Genomic DNA, 26,044 nt, shown 5'->3' on the forward strand with positions numbered 1-26,044 from the left:
AGTAAACTGAGGAGCTTACGTTGTCGTGCTCATAACTAAGTAGCAATCATCATGCAACTTTGTTTGAAAATGAAACAAGAGATTTGAGAACTTAACATTCTCTGTCGGTATCTTCAGGCTGGATGTTCTTGAGCTGGATCCCACTCTAGTAAAGGAGGACTTAGAGGTTCCTGTTCCTGAGGCTTCTTCAGAACCTCCCCCTGAGGAGAGCCGTATCGTCATCCTCATCGAGGAGGAGGAAGAGGCCACCCAGCCAACAGTGACCCTGCTGGAGGAGGAGCGAGAGGAGGAGAAAAGGCTAGAGGAGAGGTGGGAGCGGGAGAGCGTCACATACTGCGGCCACCTCTCCACTTTGTCCTGTTTGGCGTCTTTGCACGAACACTTCTACTGCTACTGCTCAGCAGCACTAGCACTACAGCGCCAGCGTAGAGACCGCCGTCATAAAGCACAGCACGCACACACCGATGCAGATACTCAAGCCGCCCCACAGCAGTCCCTCCCCGACACCACCCTAACCCAAGAGCCCCCTGCGGCCTCCGAGAAACTTCCAGAAACAGAGCAACCATCTCAGGCACAAGCCGAGAGGATTTCTCCCACAGAAACGGTGGCTTCTCCGCCTCAGTCCTCTAGCGGCGAGTCTGTTGTCACAGAACAGGAGCTCCCACCTGAGACCATTCTGTTAGAGCCCAGCCGTACCTCCACCCTTCCCCCACACAGCTTCTCCGACACCCCCACCCAAAACATCCCAGAGTCCCTACCCACGGGTGAGCCCGTGGACCAGCGTCCTCAGTACCTGGTGGACATCCCAGAAACCCATACGGCCGCCAGCAGCGCCAGCAGCATCCTCTCTCCCAGTGCCGTCTCCTCTCTCCCAGTGCTCTCCTCCACCACCACCACTGAACCCCACAGCCCAGAGATGGAGCTTCCCAAACTGGAGCTCCCCGTCGCCACCAAAGAGCAGACGGTTCAGCCGTTGCCCACCCACACTCGCCCCGCCGATATCCCACCTCCTACTGAACTTCCTGTTATGCTGCCGGAGGCCTCGGATATCGTCAAGACTGAAGATCCTCACCACAGGGCTGTGGCTTCCCAGCCAGAGCTTTCTGAATCGCCTCTGTCTCAACAAGAGGAGACCGTTGACGACATCCTGCTACCGCACCGCACCGCTGGAGAGTTTTACGCGGAGCAGCAGCATTCGGCGGAAATGGGCCACGGGAATGGAAACGGCAATGGGAATCAGGTGCACGGATCCAACCAGAAGGAATCGGTGTTCATGAGATTGAACAACAGGATTAAAGCACTGGAAATGAACATGTCCCTCAGCAGCAGATACCTGGAGGAGCTCAGCCAAAGGTACAAACACACAGATACATGCCACCATACCTAAAATTACCGTTATGGGCCTTATTGTTCGATTGATCGGTTCTGCTGTTACTCAGGTATCGTAAACAGATGGAGGAGATGCAACGGGCTTTCAACAAGACCATCATCAAACTGCAGAACACCTCCAGAATCGCAGAAGAGCAGGTTATTATCAGTCACTCAGCTGGGCCTTTATTAACTTATTTATTGAGATATTTTTCTTTTATCTATCAAATATCCCTCTAACACTTGCACTTTATGCTGTAAAAAATGTACTTCAACACCTTCTGGCTAAGAAAACTGCCGTCTTTGGGGACAACTGTAGCTTGTTCAGTGTTTTTTTTTACAAGGATAATGTGGTAACTGTTTGTAACGGTGTGTGTGTGCGTGTTTAGGACCAGAAACAGACAGAGTCTATACAGCTGTTACAGAGCCAGCTGGAGAACGCTACCAGGATCATGCTGAACCTGTCTGTCACTGTTGCTCAGCTACAGCGAGAGGTCTGCAAACATGCATTTATCGTCTCATTCCCGGCCCGTCTAAAGTTATCCCACCCGATAATGTATATTCATATTCAAAAGCTGTTGTGTACTGTGTGTTGTAGGTGTCTGACAGACAGAGTTACCTGGTGCTGTCTCTGATCCTGTGTCTGACGCTGGGTCTGCTGCTGTGCATGCAGTGCTGCAGGAGCTCGCCCAGTCACAACACCAGTTCAACCATTCCCACGAGCAACCACTACCCCAGCCCTAAGAGGTAGGACACAACACACACTACATGTGCACAACTCCTAACGCAATACAAGAACATCTACAAAAGCAACCATTTTCCAATAACGATAATAAAAGGATTCTTCAAATTGGCATATTACAATTGTTTTTGACGGATAATGCGACACCATAGAATGGAGTAATGATTCTGTGAAATTCAGCTTTGCAGTACAGGAAGAAATGACATTTTAAAGTATATTAAAATATAAAAGTTATTTTTTTTTTTGTGCGTGTTTTATTTTTATGTATAATGTACAGAAACATTCCTGCAGTACATTTGTTCACCTGTATTTTGACACTTGCATAGAGTATGTTCAGCATCGTCCTTTTCATTCTCAGGTGTTTTTCCTCATATGATGATATGAGTCTGAAACGGAGAGTTTCTTGTCCTCTCGTTCGTTCAAAGTCATTTCAGCTGCCCACATCAGAAGGTAAGAGTCACCTTTGACCCCGAGGAGAGCATTGATGCCAGAGCTCTCTCTGTCTGTTTCTCTTTTTCTCTATCTCCTCCCCTTCTCTCATGTAATTCACATTGTTTCGCTCGGCTCTGGTTCTTAACATCCTGTCTTTTTCAGTCAGACTCTCAGCTCGGATAATGCCTGCTAACGTCACACCTTCCCACTTAACATGTGGCTTAAGTTGTTTGCTTTCATTTTGGCTGCTGCTCTCAGAAAAATCATGCCTTTTTGTATTAAATACCACACAGATCACGTTACAGCTTGGTCTAGTTTTGGGTCCAGCTGTCACTAGTTCCACAGTGCCTGGCGATAATTCAATATCAGTGTGACCTATAACTGAAGCAAAGTGTGATTTGTAATTGAATGTCCACAGAGTCGTGCCTCATGTCTGGCACAAACAGTCTGATCAGATATGAGTGGTAATAAGCAAAAAATTGCTTGCTTTTCAAGCCAAAAACAAAATTAAACGTTTAATTGGGTGTAATTTATTTTAAAAATGTGATTAATAGTATTAAATATTTTTAATAATATTAAAGTACATTAATGGCTTTTCATATTGACAATAATTAATATTTAACCCTAACCATATTTAATAATAATATGTAATAAATGTTGTAATATTTAAAAAAAAAAATTCAATTTACAGTCACTGTAGAAATGCGTCTGTTAGATGACTAAATTTAATTTTATATAAATGTAATGTGCAAAAAGTAGGAAAATTTAACAGTAACTACACTTATTTTTGGGGAATTTTCCAATTTTATTTGTAAGTGATGTGTGCAGTAATTAATGTGATTAAAAAGACAACTAATATGAAAACATGCTAATTCAGCCAGATAAACTCAACCATCTTCACAACGTCAAGTGCCAGATCCTCCCTGTGCTTCTTGTTCCATTTTTTTCCCCCGCTATATATTTTTTTTACTCTCACATTTTGCTGCAGCATTTTGTGTGTGTGGAGTGCGTGAGCTCATCACTGGTTCGTGTTCATAAGGCAGAGGTTGGATATTTTTAGCACATGATGCTTTTGGCTGGCACATGTTGGACATCTGCAAGTAGTAACAGTGGAAAAATGTGGGTTTAATGGGTTACAAATATTTCAACTACAGATTATCATTGCAAATCAAACTTGATGCTCAAACGCATGCAAACGACAGCATTATGCGAACAATTGACGCCGCAGCCGTTATTGCCACAAGCGGTCTTTGTTGGCAACGAAAGGGCAGATTACAATTAAAGAACAGTTGCACCCGTGAAGAAGGCTGTCTGTTTGTAACTCGTGCTACTACTTGCAAGTGCTTTCATGCTTGTGTTATTGTTTGCCATACCATTCCGTTAACCTGCCCCCTCTCTCCCCTCTTTAGTAGGTCCTGATGACTTGTACATTGTAGAACCTCTAAGGTTTTCTCCAGAGAAAAAGGTATGGAGTTTGTTTCGGCCGCTGTGTGTTCATGACGGTAGTGGGACTGAGGCAGGGTTTCAAAACCACTCACTGCTTGTTTAGCAGATCTCGACTTGGCTTTTTCCAATTTTCCAGTTAGGTTACTAATCTGTAAAACTGCTATCAATTGCATAAAAGCTTTATTAGTAAGTGTTGAAAAGCAGTGAGTGTTTTGGAACGCAGCTCTCTCCGGTTAGTCTGTCTGACAGGCCGTGAAGCTAATCGTTTCTCTGCTGACTGAGGATTTAGATTCTATTTTAACAACCCGTTTAACTCTATACTCCAAAAAACAACAAACAAAAACTGATTTTTAATATCATAATTATTTACACTACATTTTTTTTTTTTTGCACCCAATCGGTAATCGCTTTGATCTCAATTAAGTACAAAAGAGTTGTGGTTCATTTCTAATTTAATGTATGCTAACAATGAAAAGTCTGTAACGGTCCTATTTAATAATATTTAATTCAAACCAATATCACATGAGTTTCAGACTGATTTGTCTTTTTGACCAGTTTATTAAAAATAATTACTTAAGTTGGGTTTTAGTCGAGGTTTAGCTTGTTCGCTGAAGAATAACTTATAACCTTTCGCTTGGATCTAATAGTAAATGCCTGTTCTGACCAATACTGATGTTTTTACTTGAAAAAACGTGTTTTTTGCATGCAATTTGTCTGTTTATACCAATACCAAAAACCAAAAAAGTGAAAGTACACAACTGCTAAAAAGTTAAATGGTATTTACATGTTTTCAAACAACCGTTCAGATTCTTTTACTCATTGTGGTGTTTTTTTCTCTATTCAGTTTTCTTTTAAATACAATTAATATATTATTATAGTTTTTGTTTAATTTTGTAGTGTTGTTTTTTTCACCTTAATTATTTTAATTACTTTTAATAAATAAAAATGTTATACTAAGTAGACATAGAAATTATATATATATATATATATATATATATATATATATATATATATATATATATAATTTTTTTTTTTTTTTTTTTTTTTTTTTTGTTTCAAATCACTTACCACTTAGGTTTTATTTTTCGTGAATTAAATTGTTTTCCATAAAACAGATAAAGTTAAATGAAATAAATGATTAGGGGAACAATGACATTGTTTGCTGTCACTTGGCCAAAAAAATCAGCATTTGGACCAATAAAGCGAGTCCTGGTTTGCCAGGTTATGTTGCCCTGTGATGGAAAGAGTTTAAAGCAGCTCGCAATAAAAAGATTGTTGCAGGGACTGCATGCATTTACAGAAGTTCGTTCAAATGCTCCAAACACTTATGTTGGTGTGAACAGGCCTCAACTTTTCCACAAACGATCCCTCGTGTCCTCTGCCCTCATGAGTATCATCACGTGATCATAGTGATTGTGGTGTTTTATAATTTCTTGATTTCTATTCAGTGTCTGCTAAAGTGTTTTCCACACACACACACACACACACACACACATGTATATTTATACTCACTCAGCAGACGGTTAGCGTGGCTTTAGGTGTTTAAATACCACTCAGAACGCATCATTTAGACATTCAATAATTTCCCCGTTTGTGTCTTTCAGAAGAAACGTTGCAAGACAAAAGGAGGGGAGCGAGTGGAGACGCTCCGGGCCTCGGTCCCTTCAGTGACGGGCGTTAATGCTGAGCCCAGGTGCAACGGTGAAACAACATCATCATCATCATCGCCTTCTCTTCAGTTCCTGCCGTCAGCGTGCAACGGCTACGCTTCCACCTGCTCGTCCAGGGACTGCGCCTCGGAGGGCAGCTCGGAGAGCTCCGCTTCGACGCTGTCCGAGGAGTCCTTCAGCAGCGCCCCCTCCGTGAACGGACACGACCCCACCCTGTGCAACGGCGAGCCCCCCCCGGCCAAGAGCAAGATGGAGAAGAGGTCTCTGAAGCGCCGCAAGTCCAAGAACGCCGAGCAGGAGGCCCGGGCCGTGGGAGACATACTGCCGCTTCCTGTGACCGTCATGCCCGCTGGAGAGGAGCTCATCAAGGAAAGGCGGACCTGGCCGTGGCCACTTTCGGGAGGACGGCTGTAACCGGACGAGTTTGAGTTTTCACGCCGCCGTTTTTTTTTTTCTATTCCATCGTTTGAGATTTTATTGCGAGCGCTGATCCTGACGCCATCTTCACTACATCCTGGTTCTCTGAACTTTGGTTACGTGCCTTTTTTTTGTTACCCATTCAGGATCGTTTCGTTATTCCCTTTAAGTTTTTTTTTTATACTTCTGGGGAAGCTCTGACTTGATGAACATTGTCAAGTATGAACGAGGCTTGGCTTGATGTCGTAGAGCGCCGTGACCAGAGGTTTAGGCCGATTCCAGATGAAAGACCCACAGCATTCATCGTGTTCCTTTACGCTAACATGACCCTCAGGTCTCCGTCTTTTTTAATGCTCTCACTCGCTCTTTTCGTTCACTTCCTCGTTGGATATTAATTGTTGTACGTGTGTGTGTGTGACTGCACACCAGTCGGTGTCTGTGATTGGTTTGTGGGACCAGTGATGTCACATAGCACAGGACTTCAGTCCAGTGAACAGAGCTGAATGAAGAACAGATCCAGTCTATGCTGAATTAAACTTTTCTTTCTCTGCTATTCAGATCGCAATCTAGTTTGACCATTGAGTCCAGGCTGGGCCTGAACACACACACACACACACACACACACACACACACACACACACACACACACACACACACACACACACACACACACACACACACACACACACACACACACACACACACACACACACACACACACACACACACACACATACATACATACATACATTTATCAACGCACCCAACAGCATCTCAAGTATGTTTACAGCTCATCATCTTCATGTTCAATGGAGCCGTAGTAAAAAAAAGACACATTTTTCACGCTTTATATGTACACGGGGAGTTTGTGGGGGACATTCTGTTATTCTAGTGGTAATTATTTATGTATTTATTTATTTAAATGTGACCCGGGCTCTATGAGATCACGGTCATGTGATATACGAAATACAGCGGCCCCTCCGACCTCCATATTACAGATACACACAAGTGGTACGGACATCAACTTCCTGTTCTGTTGATTTGGGAAAGCTGGATTCCACTTTTGCCTTCTTTCTTTTTTTTAAATCAAGCGACACATCAGATAAACCTGTTGCGATGCTCTTAACGCGATCGTAGACATGTACAGCTTCTGGCTTCGCTCTTCCTCGCTGGATCTGTTCGGACGAGCTTTGGGTTACTGGATTGGAGGTGAAGTGTAAAAGCGGCCGAGCTCTCGTTGTTGTGCAAATATTATGCATGAGTCCAGCAAAGCAACCGTCTGGTCTGTCCTCACCTGTCATGTACCTGTAAAAGATTGTGTGCGTGTGTGTGTGTGTCCAGCATCTTTTCTTCACACACTCCATGTCCCTCTTAACACACTTTCCGTGTGCGTGCGTGTGTGTGTTCGCTGCTTTCTTAGTTGTTTTTAATGCACCCAAGAGACCATTCGACATCCCAGTGGAGTTTCTCTGTGTGTTTTGTAAGATTGTAAGTGTTTTCTTTCATGCGGGCGATCGCGTCATTGACCTTTAATGAGACTGGTGGTGGGGGTGGGGGGGTTAGAGAATGTGAATTCGCATCACTAATTTCAAAAAAAAAAAAAAAAAAAAAAAAGGGAAAGATCAGGATGGTGTGCAACGGACCGTCTCTGTGGTTTCCATGATACATGTTTCACTACTTTTTTCCTTTTTGAATGGTGACTGATATACGCTTGTGGAGTTAGTGGATGTTTTCTCATCAGTGTGTATGTTGATGACTCTTTCCAGTACACCAGAGACTGCTGCGTGTCTCTCCTGTGCACTTTTTGGAGAACTCCACATGCCTTTGTTTTTTCTACACCACACCTTGTACAAGTGCTTTTTCGCCCCAGGCTTTCCTTAGTACGGCGCCCTCTAGTGGCGGATGCCTGATTTATTTAAACGTCCGCTAGGTGGCGCCCAAATGAAATCTCGTAATCTGTGAGGACGAACTGCACAGTATTTGATTTTTTTGTTTTTTCAGTTGTAACTACAGCAGTGTAGTGCCATTAGAAACTGTGAATTTATAAATAAAACACTTTGTTGTCTTTATTGAGTGCGTTATTACTGCCACACTATAGTGTTTGTGTTTGTGTGTATGTGTGTGTGTCCTGCATTGGATGCGTCTCAGAGAAATGCACATAATGCAAGAACTGTTAATGTTTTATTTGATTTAGTTTACTTGAAAAACTGACTTCTTTCAGTACAAAAAATGCTAAACTTTGACAAAAAAGTAATTTTATCGCCATTATTGTGATTTCATAGTATGTAGACATGAATCCCAACAAAAAAGTTGTTAAAAGATATCTTTTAGTTGGTCAAATATCAAACAGTGAACCTCTGCAGCCATCTACTGGTAAAAAGTTATTTTGTTATTTTGATTACACTACACCATCTTATCCCCATTAAAGGATGTAAGAAATGTGGGTCTTTTAGCATGTGCATTTTATTTTGTATAAAATAACCCATGTAAAAAAAATTATTTATATACATTTTAAAAACTATGATAAGTCCTCTAGTATAAATCCCTCCCCCACCACCCCTTTGGATTATTAATTTTGTTTTACGTAAAACTTTTTGCGCAAGAATGGTTATGAAGTTTTTAAAAAGAGTTTAAAAGTTTCTTTACTTTGACTAGGCTTTCAATGTTGTTACGGGAAAGAATGAATCTGATTGGTTGGGTCTTGTCACGTGACCCGCGGTGCGCTAGCGGCATTCTGAAAAGTTAGTGTTTTATCAGAAGTGTTTTGGCAAAAGACGCCCCATTTAAACAGCCCCTTAAGAATCTAAAAGCATGCAGCTGTCTTACAACTCCAGAAATGAAACAAAAATACCCATGTATGGGTTTTGTTTTATATTCATTGCACTAACAATGTACTTCTTCAGAGCAACACGGTGTTCTGTTCCTTGAATGAATCTGTTTTTGAAAGAATCGAGTGATCCAGTGAATCAACCGTCCATTCAGATGAACTTATTCACTGCGCCCCAATTTGTATTGCCTGCTATCCACCCTCCTTAAAAGTATTCAAAACTACTAATATTACTTAGTATTCAAGATGGATAACGTGCACACTGGGACGCAGGCGCTTGTTTGTTTATAACTGAAACTGATTCGTTTTGAACGAATCTTTTGATTTGAATGATTCAATATGTTTTTATTAAAACAGGGACTTGCTGCCACCTGCTGGCAGTTTTGTTTTGTTGCCATTTATTTATCCATGCCAGACCTAAACCAGCCAAAAATACATGAAGCAAAATATTCTTTATTCATCAGTATTGCCCCAATTCCTTTATTTCAGGCCCCAGAAAAAACAAACACACAAAATGAACTCACAAATAATATTTCTTTTAATACACCATTACATATCATTTAAAAAAATGACACTTATTTTGTAATCAGTGTGTAAAATTAGTCACAGGATCCATTCAATAATATCGGTCGAGTGGAGGCGAGGACCTTTATTTTGAAGTGTGTTCAGCAGCGGGTTGATCGTTCGCATCCTTGTTCTCTTCCCCGCCTCTCACAGATCAAGCTCACTGAGTCGGCAGTCGCGCTGGCGAGAGGACTTTTATTTTGAAGCGTGTGCCGCAGCAGGTTGATCAGTCTCAGCCCTGCCTCCCACAGGCTCGCTGACCGATCTGGAGCTTATTAAGGTAATAATAACTTCATCAAATACACTCGAACGTGCGCTAGACTGTTAGAGTAGCACCTTTAAAAGCCAAGTGAAGTGTGCACCTGGATGTCACGCGTTAATTTTAACGCACGAGTTTTATTGCATGTTTAGATTGACGATCCGTTATCAGACGCAGGCCATCGATAGACTATCAGATCTTAAAATCTAAAACGACGCGTTCGGGGCTGTTTAAAAGCAGCTTGATTGAGTTGTGCACCTGAAGATCGGAGCTGAAGAATCGGTGAAATGGAGGTCAGGCGATAAGAGACTTAACACTACAGTAATCCTCAGCACTCCTGTCAGCGCAGGACGTTTAACGACACGCTCGGCTCTGCTCTCTCACGGACAACTTCACTTCATCCAGCGCTTTTAGCTTTTAGTAATATTCGGGTTTATGTATTTTATGTATGTATTATTATTATTGTATATTATACATACATATCATCATCATCATCATCATCATCATTATTATTATTATTATTATTAATTTTTTAAAGAAGCACTTTGACTCAACGCCGAACACAGAGTTTTCTTTCTTTCTTTCTTTCTTTTTTTTTTAATGCACAGTCATCATTATTGGAGAAACCCATGAAAATGACCTTTGACCACAAGCCTGCAGAATCAGACTACCTGTGTTTTGTTCTTCTAAATAAATGTTAGTGCTTCAGATAAATGTTATTAGTGCTCCTGTATTATGTTAGAATCAATTGGAATATTTGTATTTACCTTTTGGGTTTTTGTCAGTGTTTTAATTCCAGATGTAAATGAATGAAGGATTTGAATTATTAACATTGAGACTCTGGACCTCAGTCACGAGGGGATTTTTAAATTTTTTTACATTGAGATTTATGCATCATCTAAAAGCTGAATAAATAAGCTTTCCATTGATTTCTTTTTTTTTTTTAGTATTTAATACATTTGTCTTAGACATTAATATTTGAAAATCTGGGATATGAGGTGTAAAACAAAACAAGTAATACTGAGAAAATCACCTTTAAAGTTTTCCAAATAAAGTCCTTAGTAATAAGATTTGTTAACCAAAAATTACATTTTGATAGATTTATTTTAAGAAATTGACAAAATATTTGAATGGAACCTGAGCTTTACTTAAAGTAAAATAAAATAATTAAAAATATATTTGTGCTATTAATGATTTTTAAAAAAAAAACTTTTTTGACAAAGTATCTAAGCCTGCGCGTGTCATATTTAAATGATTTTATGCTGCCGTCCTTTCCACTGTGCATAGCTGTGTTATTGTCATTTGAATATAATCCACCGCATTGATCCTTACGCATTGATTTGATATAGGATGGCTGAACCGCCTCGGTCATGTGACTGTTTTGTATCTCTGCCTCCGGGTTCGAAAGAAGATTACGTGATATTTGGTAAGAACTCTGACCGGCCGAGAGATGAGGTGCAGGAGGTGGTGTATTTCCCAGCATCCTCACACGCTCCCGGATCTACATTGGAGGTGACTTTTTCACTGTGTTTGAGTGGTCTCCTAAAATACCTACATTGCGTCATAAATACATTTCAATATACGCTTTATATTTTCTCCTTCAAATATGAGGTTTCTAGTTGTAGCCAACCCATGGATGATTGACAGGTGGTTCTCTTTTCCGTGCAGTGCACATACATATCCATCCCTCAAGCAGAGCAGACTCATGGGGTTGTTCTGAGCAGACCCGCTTGGCTCTGGGGGGCTGAGATGGGGCTAATGAGCATGGGGTGTGCATCGGGAACGAGGCGGTCTGGACCAAGGAACCTGTGGATCCAGAAGAGGCTCTGCTGGGAATGGACCTGGTTCGGTGAGCTAGAAACAAGCAAGCGTCTTTATCTTCCTGCTCTCCGGTCTCCAAGTTGATCGGCTGATGTGTATTGTGTGTGTGTTGAGGCTGGGTCTGGAGCGCGGGGACAGCGCACGGGCCGCTCTGAGTGTGATCACAGGTCTGCTGGAGCAGCACGGTCAGGGCGGAGCCTGCAGAGAGACCGCCCAGCCCTTCAGCTACCATAACACCTTCTTACTGGTGGACCGACAGGAAGCCTGGGTCCTGGAGACTGCTGGGAAACTCTGGGCTGCACAGAGAGTCACGGGTGAGGGAAGATGATTCATGGTCAGTGGTGAAGGCATTTTCACAAGTGTGTGTGTGTGTGTGTGTGTGTGTGTGTGTGTGCACTTGTACAACCACAGTCATGGCCAAAAATATCAGCACCCTTGGTAAATATGGTCAAAGAAGGCTGTGAAAATTTGCATTGTTAACCCTTTTGATCTTTTTATTTAGAAAAACTAAAATATTTTGTTGGATAATACAAATTTAAAATGGAGGTTGCCGATATTTTTGCCCATGACTTTATCTTTGTGAGGGCCGGTTAGTTCTGATGGGTAGGTTTAGAGTAAGGAGCTAGAGATTGCATTGTGTCAATGTTATTAATTTATTGATTGATTTCTATAAAAAAAGAGTTAAAAGTAGCTTCTCTAATCTTTTTGTTTTCTTTTTAATTGATTTAATTTTTAATACAACATAGAAAGAAGAAAAGCTTTTTTTTTCTATTCTATCAGTTTTCTTTTTTCCATTATATAATAAAAAACTACTAACTAATAGCTACAGTTAACATTACACTAATTGATTTGGTAATTATGAATTGGCCTCTTAAAGAAGACCTTAGACAGATTAATGCTTAAGTAAAAAATGCAGAAGTTTAATTTTATTATTATGAAAAATGCACAAAATGTTTCATACAATTGTATATAAAATATATTTTTATTTACTATAGTTTTACCATGTTTTACTCTCACCATGAACTATTTATTTCAGGAGCATTTAACCTTTTCAAACCATGTCCCTGATTTGTTTTTTGTTAGTTTTTTTCCACACACAATAATAATTACAATATATTAACATTTAACCTTTTATTGTAATATTAACATACATAAACAATACTACTACTACTACTACTACTACTACTACTACTAATAATATCTATGTATTTTTACTATATCTACAGGCTATGTTAAATTTTGAATCCCATATTATATATCTCAGTTGTACAAAAAGGTACATATGGAAAAAACGTATTGATATAATAGTTTTATATCTTAAAAAAGATTCATGTCTAAAAATAAGGCGAATGTTATTTGTTTTTCCAGAGGGAGTGAAGAACATCTCTAACCAGCTGACGATAGGCACGGAGATCTGTGCGGAGCACCCCGAGCTGCGTGCTGTGGCTCAGGCTCAGGGCTGGTGGAGCGGAGAGGGGGACTTCAGCTTCTCTGCCGTCTTCAGCCCGGCGACCCCCGCCAGGATGGAGATGGCCAAGCGGCGCGCTACAAGGGCGGCACAGCCCTGCTCCAGCAGCACCACGGTACGTCACCACTGAGGAGCGGCCTGTACTTCAGGGAACCTCAGTGCTGTGTTTAGGTGTTTTGGCTGTGGTACGATGCAGAGTTCCTTACTCTTTCTGCGTTATTTTGAGTGCATTTATTAATAAAATGCTAAATACTGCCATCTACTGTTTAGACACTGCATTTGCAGGTATTGCTTATTTAAAGTAATTCATTAGTAAAAGCATGGATGACTAAAATGATTTTTATTACTTTTTTGATTTATAATATTATGATTTATTGCGGTTTCAAATAATTTACAAAAAATAATACATAACAATGTATTTTATGTACTGAATGTGGTGGATGTAACTATGTAGCGTTTATATTAAATCATGTAACTTTTTATTTTATTTTTTTTCTTGGATCCTGCTCCTGTAATTATATTATGATATTACAATGCCTTATAATTATTACAATACATTAATTTGTACCATATATTTTTATATAGTACAAATATGCTATTTATTTTTGGTTTTATTATTAAAATGAATAGAATGGGTTGTTTCTTTATTTTGGGGTGCACCTTTGGATGCCTCTTTTTCATTATTTTTATCAAATACATAATTGCACAATTACACAATCACTCTGACTTGTACGTTTTACAGGATCAGTATCTAATCTACACAATACTCAATAAATTGATCACAAGTGACAAGATTTGTACAGCATTTGAAATAAATCGTGCTCTTTTGAACTCTCTGAATGCCAGTGAATCACGAAAGAGAGTAAATTCAGCTTTGTTAAATCACGGGAATAAATTGCATAAATGCAGTATTTATAAGCATGAGGGACATCTTCCTGATTCCGATCTTTTGAATGGTTATCTGTGCGATTTGCAATACAGCACACCGATGTAACCTAAAATGTGTCACTTGTATTCATATGTTGTTCTAATATCTGATTTAACCTGTCACACGTTTTTTCTTCTTCTTCTCCACAGGCTCGGTGACGGCCGAGGTGATGATGAGCATCCTGAGGGACAAGGCCAGCGGGATCTGTATGGACTCGGAGGGCTTCTGTACCACGGCCAGCATGGTGTCCATCCTCCCGCGCAGCCCGGACATGCCCTGCGTTCACTTCTTCACTGCCACGCCCGACCCCTCCAGGTGTGACCCTGAAACGTCAGCCCGCACCTGCATTTCCAGGGCAAGCCCCTCACACTTTGACTCTCTTGCAGGTCTGTATTCAAGCCTTTTATCTTCTCGGAGAGCGTGAGGTCCGTCAACATGGTGAGGTCTCCTCAGTACGGCCCAGACGACCCCGTTAGGACGCAGCCCCGGTTCCAGCGCCAGGTGGACCGGAAACACGAGCTGTACAAAGCCCACCAGACGGCACTGACCAGTCCTGTAAGTCTGAGAAAATAGACGCTTTTATTGATAAAATCTGCTAGGAATCGTCCGGTATTAAAAGTGAAGGGGTACACATCCTTCGCGTAATCCCTCGCATTTCAAAAACCTCATTAAAAAACCTATTACACCAAACCTACGATCACGATTCATGTGTATTTTTGATTTGAAATCTTACTGCGATTTCTAAAGTAAATGTAAAAAGCACATTTTTATTGAAACGAATGAAATTTAGCAAGTGCATGCGTCATTTTTATGTCAAAATGTTAAATGTGAGAATCAAACATGATGCATCAGAATTTCAAGGGACATTTATTTTGCAAATCTGTCAAGTATCCTTGAATTGCATTATGTTTTCTCCCACAATAAAATTAAGCTTTGATCACAAAACATTTAAATGTCATAATTTCATATGTAACCTTGGACCACAAAACCAGTCATGAACAGCACGGCTGTATTTGTACCAAACTTACACAAATTAATTTTTTCTGACAGGCTTGTTTAAAGGAGTGTTAAGGATTCTTGGATATTCATGCTAATATCCAAGAAGAATAGTCCCTCGATTTCCTGAAATAAAATAAAATAAACGTTTAAGTGGTGTGCATAAAATGAGCGTGGTTTAATTTTAAGTTTTTAGATTGTTTTATGGCAACAAAATTGTAAAATTGGATATAAAGAGATTTTTTTAACATGGATTTTGATTATATCTTGAGACTGTATTATTCAAACAGGATACTATATTATATATTACTATATTATTAAAACTTATTTCTAACAGCAATAGTTTGGCTATATTCGCTACCAAGTGCCTTGCTGCGACCCGTATTTTTTCTAAAAAGGTCGAACAAGTGGACATTACTTTTGTAAATATAATGCCAGCACCTCCCTCGCACCGACTCTGTCGTGTTCCCTGTGTGTTTGTGCGTGTCAGGATGCCGGGGTCTCCCTGCAGGAGACTATGAGGTTCCTGGAGTCTCAGTGTCTGGAGGAGATCGAGGCCATGCTGCGGGGCGAGATACAGGGCCAGGAGCTCGGGATCTGTTCTTCGACCGCGTGGGCGCCGAGATCAAGTTCTACCAGTGAGGCGGAGCAGGTAAACGGAGAAACGTCAGCGTACTCTCGTTGCACCTTGACTTCCACCGTCCTGGCGTTGCCTGTGACTTGTGGCTGTTTTGCAGTTGTCGTTGTGAATGTCACTAGTGCTTGCTGATCTGCCTGGAGAGAGAGAGAGAGAGACAGTCCAGAGCGCACAGGTCCCCGCCTGCTCGAATCCTGCTCTCCTAGTTCCCCTGATGCCATGCCAAACTAATTGTGATGTCCATGCCACACTAACTGTAACTTAAAAAAATAAATAAAAACACACACACTAGCTGTTCATACGAGTGGATCACCATAATCATGTGTAACTGTCGCACAGGGCGGTCATATACGCATCACATTAACAGGTTTGTGATAGATTACTAAGGTGTGCGTGTGTGCGTGTGCGTGTGTGTGCTGTGGGTAGATGTGTGAGAGAAGAGATGTTAGGAAAAAACACTGTTCTTTCCTGTAAGAGATGGGCTCGGCTACCAGACCAGGAGAAACTTAATAAAATTTCATGATTCAAAATGTCTGGCTTCTTCATTGTTACTGAAACACGGGCCGAGGAAAGCGCAGAAAACTGCCGTGACCAGGTTTATCTGTGGATATAAAATATGCTGTTGTGTTATATAAAACACGAAAAGCTAAAATATTTTTTTAGATCACGTAAAGGCGTGCTTTCGCTAATATTTTTATTAGAAAGATGGAAATCGGTTCTCGAGAGGAATGCTCATTTATTTTTGTGTATGTGCTCATCTCTGTCCGTGCTCATTTCTAATATGCATGAAAATGATTAAATCAAAATGGGAACTAAATTATAAAACTAATTATAATACGCTGGAGAGACCCTTACTTAGTATGCTTCTTAATATAAATTGATGCTTATTTTAAGAACGAATGCTTAGTGCTCACTCTTTTTCTTCTTCCGTGGACTAAACTAGATGATAAAGTTAGGTGTGTTGTGCTGTGTTGTACTGAGATCTCACGCAGCGCTGTGTTTGAGTCTGTGGTTCAGTAGCGTCCTCCTGCCGCTGAGTGGCGCTGTGACGCGCGCTCCTCCCGCGCGCGCGCTCGCTCTCGTCCGCCGCAAACATGGCAGACGAGGTGGATGTTGTTGACATCGAGGGAGATGAATGTGACGAAAGAGTCGGGTAGGACGTTTTTCTCTCACTTCACACAGTCTAGGGATTATCACGCGCCTGTGCTGTGATACGTTTGAGGTCACGGGTGAACAGAAGCGAGGCAGCAGCGATAGAAAAGCGACTGACAGAATTAGTATGAACTTCTATGGCTAGTCATATAAACAGTTACACTATTATAACAGCAGCTATGAAGCGAGTTTAATATAACGGCGGAGATTCAATTGCTTGCCAAATATACCGAGTAGTTGTCGAATCATTTTATAGCACGATCTTGTTCAGCAGTAATAATGGCTTGTTACTCACATCAATGTACTTTACGACCCCGGCTTCGGTACAAAACCAAAAAAATCTGACAAATATTAAAGAAACTAACCGTGTATGTGAGATACGTTACTTTTTAGTGCTTTAATGTCGATGTGAATCCAGTAAGTTTACTAGAAAGGACTGTTTGTTTGCATAGACGAAATAATGCATAGCTGCTTGCAACTTACTTCTAAATCAAAGCCCTATTAAGTACAAATTAATTAATATTACTCGGTGCTTAAATGGACTGTTACACTGTGAAATAAACCAAAAATGACAACAGGAGTTACAAATGTAGATATGTTACATTATCAGAAGTACATCCAAGAAAAACACATTTTGTAAATAAACAAAAAATTTTGGGTTTTAAATCTGTGATAAAGTACTCCATCGTTGTCTTTTGTGAATTGCTGTAAGCGTTTTTGTATATAAGCAAGCTGTTTCTGGTCTGGTCTCCTAACAGGGACCTGAACAGTGCTGAGATTCTCCAGGATCAGTATTTACAGTCTGCTTGGAAGACGAACAGCAGTATACTGGTAGAGAAATATGGATTTTAACACTTATATGTGACCCAGGACACACAAAACCAGCCATAAGGGTACATTTTTTAAAGTTTGTAAATGAGATTTGCATCATCTGAAAGTGTAATGAACAAGCTGGCTGAGATGCAACGTTTGAAAAAGAGGGATGCGACAAAATGACAAGATGGAGAAAATCACCTTTAAAGTTGTTCAAACTAAATGTCTAATGGAAAAATAGTTTTTTATGTATTTAAGGTAGGAAATGTACAAAAGATCTTCACGGAACACGATCTTTGCTTAATATCCTATTGACTTTTGGCATAAATAAAAAGTTTGACCAATACAATGTATTTTGGCCGTCGCTACAAACGCACCCGTGCGACTTATGACCGGTTTTGTTGTCGAGGATCGTGTAAAGATGCCGTGATGTGATGTGACGTTGTTATTGCGTGTGTTCAGCCGTGGACGCTGGACAGCTCCATCAGTGATGAGAACAGACAGGCCATTGAGAGCATGCTGCTGGAGGAACAGTATCCTTCACTCTTCTCACGGCACACTGATTCATTCTCATTTTCTTCATGCTTGGTTTTCGCATCTGTGTGATCATTCATTAAGAGCACATGGTTATTTTTCTTAAAAGAAAAGGTATTATTTTGCTGGTAAAAAGCACCAAAGGTGGCGTGGACCAATGAGAAGACTAAAGTCAGAAAGTGAGCTTCCTTCTTTTATCCTCTATGTTCATGAAGATGTAAACACCTACACAACTACGGTTTTTAATACCAATAATCCAGCAAGAACAAGCAAAAAGATAGTAAAGACTTTAACATTGTTATGAATGTCCGTGTTGCTGTAACAGGAATAAATTACAAATGAATATACATTAAAATATAAAAATGTTACTTTCAATAATAATATTTCACAATATGTTTGTTTTGCTGTATTTTTGATTAAATAGCCTAGATAAATGTAAAAGGCTACAAAAAATATATATTTATATATATATATATATATATATATCTAAGTAATTAATCTTTGTAGGACGTTGGTGAAGAGTGCTGGAGCACAAACTCGTTGGGTTGAAGAGGAGAAAGATCTCTTTGAGAAAGGACTGGTATGTTTTCTGAGCACAGGAAAAACAGTTCTCTCCTTCTCATGTAAGGATTTAATTTAACTTTTTTTTTTAAATGGTTTCTAGGCTCAGTTTGGCCGCAGGTGGACAAAAATCGCCAAACTAATCGGTACTAGGACAGTTCTACAGGTGAAGAGCTATGCTAGGCAGTACTTCAAAAATAAGGTATGACTTTAGCCCATTTCCACTAGTAATGCACAATATTGGATTTGCCGATATTTGTACATTTATTTTGGTCGATACCAATGCCGATTCCGATATATTTCCTTTAATTTGGAAACAACAGCAAGTCTCTCCTATGCAGAAAGAAGCAATTGATTTGTTTTTAAGTTTTTTTTTTTACAGTACTTTGAAGCTTTAAAAGTAACTATAAATAAACTATATATCAATCTCTACATGTTCCATCAGAAAGATGGATTGTTAACCCTAGCATTTTATTTTAAGGTTTAACATTTGTATATGTAACAAAAACGTTATAAATCAGTATATATATATATATATATATATATATATAATTATTTAAAATTTAAGTGTCATGTCTGTCATTTTTTTCCTGTAAGCTAAAGCGCCTGACCTTTAAATCAAGACATACTCATTATTTTATTTATTTTTTAAATGAAACACTTTTAACATTATGTGTAAAGGGTATTTTAAGGAAGGCAAACACCTCCCCTACCGTATTAGAACGCTGCACCTAACGGGCATTAGGACCCGGGAGCCTGCCACTTCTCTTATTATTACTGATTACGGTCCAAAACAGTCAATCTAATCATGTTGAAGACAAAACTTTGCTTCAAGAATGAGCCACACGTGATCTTACAATTAGCACACCCCTGAGCACATCTGTTTTTCAACAAGCCCGATCAAAAATGAATATTAATTCAGAAATATGAAACATGATGACACCTCATTGTACAATGATGTACAATATTAGAACATTGTATTCAAATAAAAGAGTTATCTTTCAGTAAGCATTTCTTTATCGGTAGTATTCATTATTCAGTACTAGTAGTCATTTTTACCTGTGTCTGAACTTCAGTCTAAAACAGACGCACCTGCCAAAGCCCCCCTCCTCTAATGAGACCTCAGACACCGCACTGCTCCCCTCGTCCCCAGCCTCATGTGTCGGCCCTGACCAACGCTGTGCGCATCGAGCAGCTTTCTGACGATGAAGATGTTGACATTACCGATGGCGCAGAGCGACGCACGCCTTCAGTCAGAAAACCAGCTAGAGTCCCCAGAGTGCAACCACAAAGAAGAACTCAGTCCACCGCCACCTCCATCAGACGTGATTATAAACCCTCTGTCAGAATCTGGAAGCACAGCTGAAGACGGACCCGCTGATCCAGGCACAAATGGGTACGCTGGCGTCACTCACATTGGGATTGATCCGGAACCTCTGGAGGAAAGTGGCATGAACTTCTCTAAATCAGACAGCCCAGGCAAACGCTGTCTGTCTGAGGAGGAGAGCACTGAAAGATCAGGTACATCACAAGCGCTTCAGTTAATCTCTGTGCCTGTAGCAGACTATTAGCATTGCAGAATTATGGGTATTGTGTTTTTGTACTCCAGGTAAGACTGAATCAGGTGAAAGTCCTGAGGACGAGGAGGAGGAATACCAGGAGGAAGAAGAAGAGGAGGAGGAGGAGGAGGAGCTCAGAGCACCTGACCAGGAGGTTCTTCTGGACCTAAACACCATTACAGAGGAGGAGAAGCAAGCCATCCCAGAATTCTTTGAGGGGCGTCCGTCGAAAACACCAGAGAGATATCTAAAAATTCGCAATTACATCCTGGATCAGTGGTGAGATGTTCTCTGCACTTCTGAGGAATTTCAAGTTCTGTGTGTGAGCGTGTTTTTATAAAAAAACACACAAAACCGTAAAACTCCATAATGTGATACACACACACACACACACACACACACACACATATATATATATATATATATATATATATATGAGTTACTGTCATTTTTAACCAATTTAGAGCATCCTTATTGAAGAATTAATTTCTAAGCGAATAGTATATTATTTTAAAAACTTGACCTTTCTTAAAAATGAACTTCTCTCTTGTCTCTTCAGGGAAGAAGTAAACCCAAGTACCTGAACAAGACATCAGTGCGCCCAGGACTGAAGAATTGTGGGATGTCAACTGCATCGGTCGGATACACACCTACCTGGAGCTCATTGGAGCTATTAACTTCAACTGTGGTAATGCTCATTGCTCAGTCCGCTTTTTGTCTGTTTTCCTGAGTACAGTTTTCCTCCTTAGTAAAATCTCTTCTTTTTTCTGTCTTCCTCTGCAGATCAGGCGATCTATAACCGCTCCACGGCTGGTTGATCGCTCTCGGCTGAAGGAAAACAAAGACAGCCTGGAGGCGTATCATCTTGCCCAGAGACTTCAATCTATGGTGAGAAAGAGCTCACTGTCACAGTTCTCATCATCATTATCTGTTGATGTTTATCCATTACAACTGTTTTTATTTATCTGCTCATTTTAATGCTTCTTCCGATGTGTTTGGTGGTGTGTGTTTTCAGCGCACAAGGAAGCGCGCATTCGGGACATGTGGGGAACTGTGCGATGCTAAAGATCTAGAGGGTCAGACGTGTATGAGGTACTGAATCAACATCTACAGTGAAATATTATCTATAGGGAACTACCCAGGAAAGCTTTTAATTTTTATGACCCGATACAGTTAGTATTCATTTTTAAGACAGAAAACATGCCATTCAATAACTCTTTACAATGATTAATAAAACATTGTGTGTGTTGATCAAGCCTAAATTGAAATCTTTACACTTAATACATTTTTAAATGCTATTAGAATATGTAGTTTTAATGCTTTTTCCTTTTAAGAAAATGCTGTTTGTTTGTACTTTGTTATTGAGCTCTGGTTTGTGCGGTCTTTTGTCATCCAGCACCTGAGCGCAGAGGAGCTGGCCATCAGGAGAGAGGAAATGAAGAAGATGGGACTGAAACCGTCGAAACTCCCTAAACAGAGAGGGTAAACGCGCCTAACAAAACTGAAACCTTTGACATCTAGATCGTAATAACATTAATAGCTTGTTTACGGGCTTTTGATTGATAATTCTGGATTCGCCTTTGACTTTATCCCCTGCAGCTCTCTGATTGATCCATTTCAGCTCATTCCATGCAAAGCCTTTGAGAGGAAACAGAGGTGATTGTTATTATTCTTAACAGCATCTTTTAATGTACACGGATGTGAACAAAGTACAAGTAATTAAACAAATATCATTAAATAAACACAATTAATCATGCCCTCACCCTTGAGACTGGAATGCAGATTGTAAAACGGCCATCATACACACTTGTCCACTTCATAAGTTGCAGATAAATATAACAATACAGATCATTTGTTTTGTAAATTTCAGAAATAAGAAGTTTTCTATCATTTGAAACAATTCTAGCATGTAGTGCCAACAAAATGCTTGTGTTTGTCCGGCTCCACTGTAATTCCTTTTCATAATTAATTTGTTCAAGTTAGGGTTATTATAGTTAATTAAAACTAAAATCATAAAAAGTTACTTGAAAATATAATAAACAACATTTACTGCAACTAAATAAATGATAACCACTTATTTCAGGTAGTTGATTAACTTTTATTTTGATTTCTCATTTGAATTTAGTTTTTAATCTGATGTGCTAAAAACCTGAAACTGAAATACAAATGAAGTAAAAAATAGTAAATATTATTTTGTTTGTCGTCTTATTTTATATATATTTCCAACATTTTATTTCATTTTCTCATTTCCATTTAGTTTGAACTGAAAACCCCCACCTGAAACAGAAATGAAAATAAAGGGAAAAAAGGTTGTTGTTGTTGTTGTTTCATAAAGCAAAAATTAAATTAAATTTAAAATAAAAAAAAGAGAAAAACTAATTCAAATATTAATAATAAATGTATAGGCTGAACATATGTGCCATTTTTACAGGACACGCTCAGTAGTTATAGAGAAGGCTTTCGTGCTCGCTCACAGTGCTTTGATGTGTGCAGCTCTGCTTCAAGTCAAAAGAGCACACCCAATATGTACACATTCATTTGCATCACATCGACCGATCTCTGTAGAACCCACCTTCTAACGCTCCACGATTGATTGGTTAAACGCAATGCTTGCATGTTATTGGTCAAACCACTTCTCGATCATTACCTTAAGCACTTATGAAAATATAAACACAAAAACTAAATCTGGATGTTTTAGACTATGGAAATCCTGGCCAGGATGTGTTCAATATAAATAACACATCGGCCACCTTGGAGATAACTAGGACTAGTTTATGTTGGAGAAAAGTAATTTCATCAGACTTATTTTATCTGTTGTGTCTCGTTTCAGGAGCCGCATAAAGTGATAGTTTGTGCTGAGGCTCTTGTTGTCATGGATATAGTAAGTGTGACGGAGTACTGGTTTCCGGATTTGCATTTTCATTCATTCCTCAGTGTTGTGTTGTGCTGATAATCAAATCCTTTCCCAGCATGCTCATGTATCGATGGGAGAGGTGATTGGCCTTTAGAGGAACATATGAAGAGGAAGAGAAGGTGTTAAAGGTCAGTTAATTTGTGGATTTATTCATCCGAGTGTTTTTCAGTCAAAAACTCCGTCAAATGACTGTTGATGAGCTTGTAATTTTTCCAATGTTTGTGTAGATCTGTGCAGCAGAGCCATGTAACAGCTTGAGCACAGGTCTGCAGTGTGAGATGGACCCGTCTCTCAGACCCAGGCATCAGAGCTGCTCGGGGTCAAAGGTCACAGTGTGGTGGGATGGTACCACTCTATCCAGCCTTCGACTCCCAACCTCCTCAGAGACATTGACACTCAGGCCAAATACCAGGTAACATATCGCCAGATTATATTATAGTCGGAGTAGGTGTCTTGGTTACGTGTCACGCCCTCTCTGTCTGTTTCTATGGCAGAGTTATTTCTCTCGAGGAGGTGCTCCGTTCGCCGGGATGATTGTCAGCCCGTATAACTTCCAGTAACCCGCCGTCTCCCCTGTCTCAGACCACCTGCCTGCTGGTCCAGGAGGAGACCGACCCTCTGGACCTCAGAGCATGTCGCAGCTTCTAATGTACAGAATAAAAAGGCTCCAGAGACAGCTACACCTGGAGCTGAATCGGTTTGTGGTTGTTTGCGTTTGTGGGTTTTCAGATCGATTTAACATCCAGCATTCATCCGAGCTCCTGATTGGTCAGGGGAAGTGATGAGAAGAGCAGAATGGGTGGTGTTCAAGTACAGGCTGTCTCATGGGTGAGCTTTGTGTTTCATGTGTGTTTGTAAGAGGTGGAGCAAGAATGCATGAAAATATTACGTTACTAGGGCTGCCAAATGATTAATCACATCCAAAATGAAAGTTTTAGTATGTACTTAGTAACGCTTATTATGTGATATAATAGGGGTGGGAAAAATCGATTCTCTGATGCATCGCGATTCTCTCTCTTCAATCGATCCTGAGCTTGTTTTTTTTTTTTTCTCTTGCATATGGCACGTGTGTGCTCTCGAGACACATGCATGTTGCTTGAGAGCGTCTGGCTTACACTCACTGCGTTTTTATTTTAGGTATGCTTTCATTTATACCGTTTGGAGCGCAGAGCTATTAGACTGACAGACTTTCCACGTGTGCTTTGTATAAAGTTTGTCCTAAAGATCTTGCGGTTAAATGCACTTTGCATTTTCAAATGCTTTATGCTAAGATGATACAGAGTCAATTACGTTTTCAGAGCAGGACAAAACATCCAACATATATTCAAAGAGATCCGTGCATAAAAAAGAAAACTCTCGTGAACTATTGTCTGTAAACATTCAGATACAGAACACTTATTTAAAATAATTGTTTTAAAAAGTAGCCGGTTTATATAATAAAAAATGTATATTTTGCATGAAAATGAATGTTATTTAAAAATGTATATTAAATAAATTCCACAGGTCAATATAAATGGCCAGGCTCGTTAGCTGTGACCTTTGGTCACTTATTACCAATGCCAAACGTCACTTTCAATGGTGCCAGCAGCGAAAATCTTGGGACCGTAGACAATGTGAAAGCATGTATTGTTCTCCATGAGTCCCCTCTTCACTGTCTTTCCCACATCTGAGAGAGTTACTGTGTAGAGAAGAACCAAAGAAGTGAAAAAACATTGTATCCTGAAGAGGCGTGTGCCAGTGTATCAGGATGATAATGCACCAGTCTTGCACAGCAAGACCCAAGCGACAGTTCTGTGATGAACATGAAAGTGAAGCTGAACATCTCCCATGGCCTGCACAGTCACCAGATCTAAATATTATTGAGCCACTTTACAGGGGCGCTTTTGGAGGAATGAGTCCGTATGTATAAATGTCTATAGTTGGACCGCCATAAAAATGACAAAAACACTACACATTATTTAAATGTTTGATAAACTAGCATCTCAAATGGCATTATATTGGGGCGTGGTTCTGTCATTAATTACTGCGCCTCATGTCGTTTCAAACCTGCAAGATCTCCGTTCATCTTGAGAAAACAAATTAATATCTTGTGTCCCAAAGCTGAACGTAAGCTCATATTTCATTCCTCTTTCAGGGAAGTGTATTCAATGGACAGGCTCTTCATGAGAGACTCTTCTCTGACTTGCCTAGAAAAGGTAATCATCTCTCATCTCTTCACATCACACCCACTCACCGGACCAGTGTATATTGCGCGTGAAAATCGCAAAAGATTTCAGGCTAGCTGGGTAATCTGGTTGCATGGCTACCTTAGAAACAAGGTTCTCATACATTGCTGTCAAAAGCACTTTCTTTGAGTGCACTGGAGGGGATGGCATAGCCTACATGAACTGATATTCGTTGTTTTGGTGCAATTGGCAGGATGCAGGATATCCACAAAAAACACGATTCCTAATGGTTTATGTGCATTTATTTTGGCTTGAATGAGTTGTGCTAAGTATGTACATTTATAAAATGACATTTCTTTGTAATTAAAAATGATTTATTTTGTCTGTTTGTAGATGCTTGCATCAATCCGGAGGAACTTTGGAGCAGGTCTCAGAGATAGACATAGAGACTTTCCTGGTACAGATGAAAGCTTGTTTAAAACACATTTTCTCCTGAAACGCTCTTCCTCCTCTCATCTTCTTGACAGTAAGGCAGCCAGAGTTACTGTCTTTGCGCGTCTCCTCGAGCCAATCAGCAGCCGCGCACGGATGATCACGTGCGGTACAGAATCTGGCAGCCCTGATGAAGAAGAGGGCGCTGCGTTACACAGTCTGTGAATGGCTGTAAGTAACTCAGCCTTCAACAGTCTGGATAGCAAAAAACATACCATAAGGAAATCTGCCACTGCAGAGAAGGACATGTATCATTGCAGTGTACAAAGTGTATCATTT

General features: G+C 40.1%; 1 protein-coding gene and 2 pseudogenes across 1 annotated transcript in view; all 3 read left to right on the forward strand.

The window, feature by feature from the left end:
- suco (SUN domain containing ossification factor) overlaps positions 1-6,106 on the forward strand; it is a 39,032-nt gene extending 32,926 nt beyond the window's left edge. The window contains 8 exon segments of the mRNA XM_043220241.1: positions 118-1,353; positions 1,440-1,527; positions 1,758-1,862; positions 1,967-2,115; positions 2,469-2,560; positions 3,952-4,007; positions 5,593-6,022; positions 6,025-6,106. Coding sequence (XP_043076176.1) covers positions 118-1,353; positions 1,440-1,527; positions 1,758-1,862; positions 1,967-2,115; positions 2,469-2,560; positions 3,952-4,007; positions 5,593-6,022; positions 6,025-6,086 — 2,218 coding nt within the window. The 3' untranslated portion in view covers positions 6,087-6,106.
- Positions 6,107-9,614: 3,508 nt separating this feature from the next.
- LOC122325277 lies at positions 9,615-15,580 on the forward strand (annotated as a pseudogene).
- Positions 15,581-16,306: 726 nt separating this feature from the next.
- Positions 16,307-23,756, forward strand: LOC122324855 (annotated as a pseudogene).
- Positions 23,757-26,044: the final 2,288 nt, after the last annotated feature.

This window comes from Puntigrus tetrazona, chromosome 20 (genome assembly GCF_018831695.1).
Source record: "Puntigrus tetrazona isolate hp1 chromosome 20, ASM1883169v1, whole genome shotgun sequence".
In the NCBI taxonomy this organism is placed as follows: domain Eukaryota; kingdom Metazoa; phylum Chordata; class Actinopteri; order Cypriniformes; family Cyprinidae; genus Puntigrus; species Puntigrus tetrazona.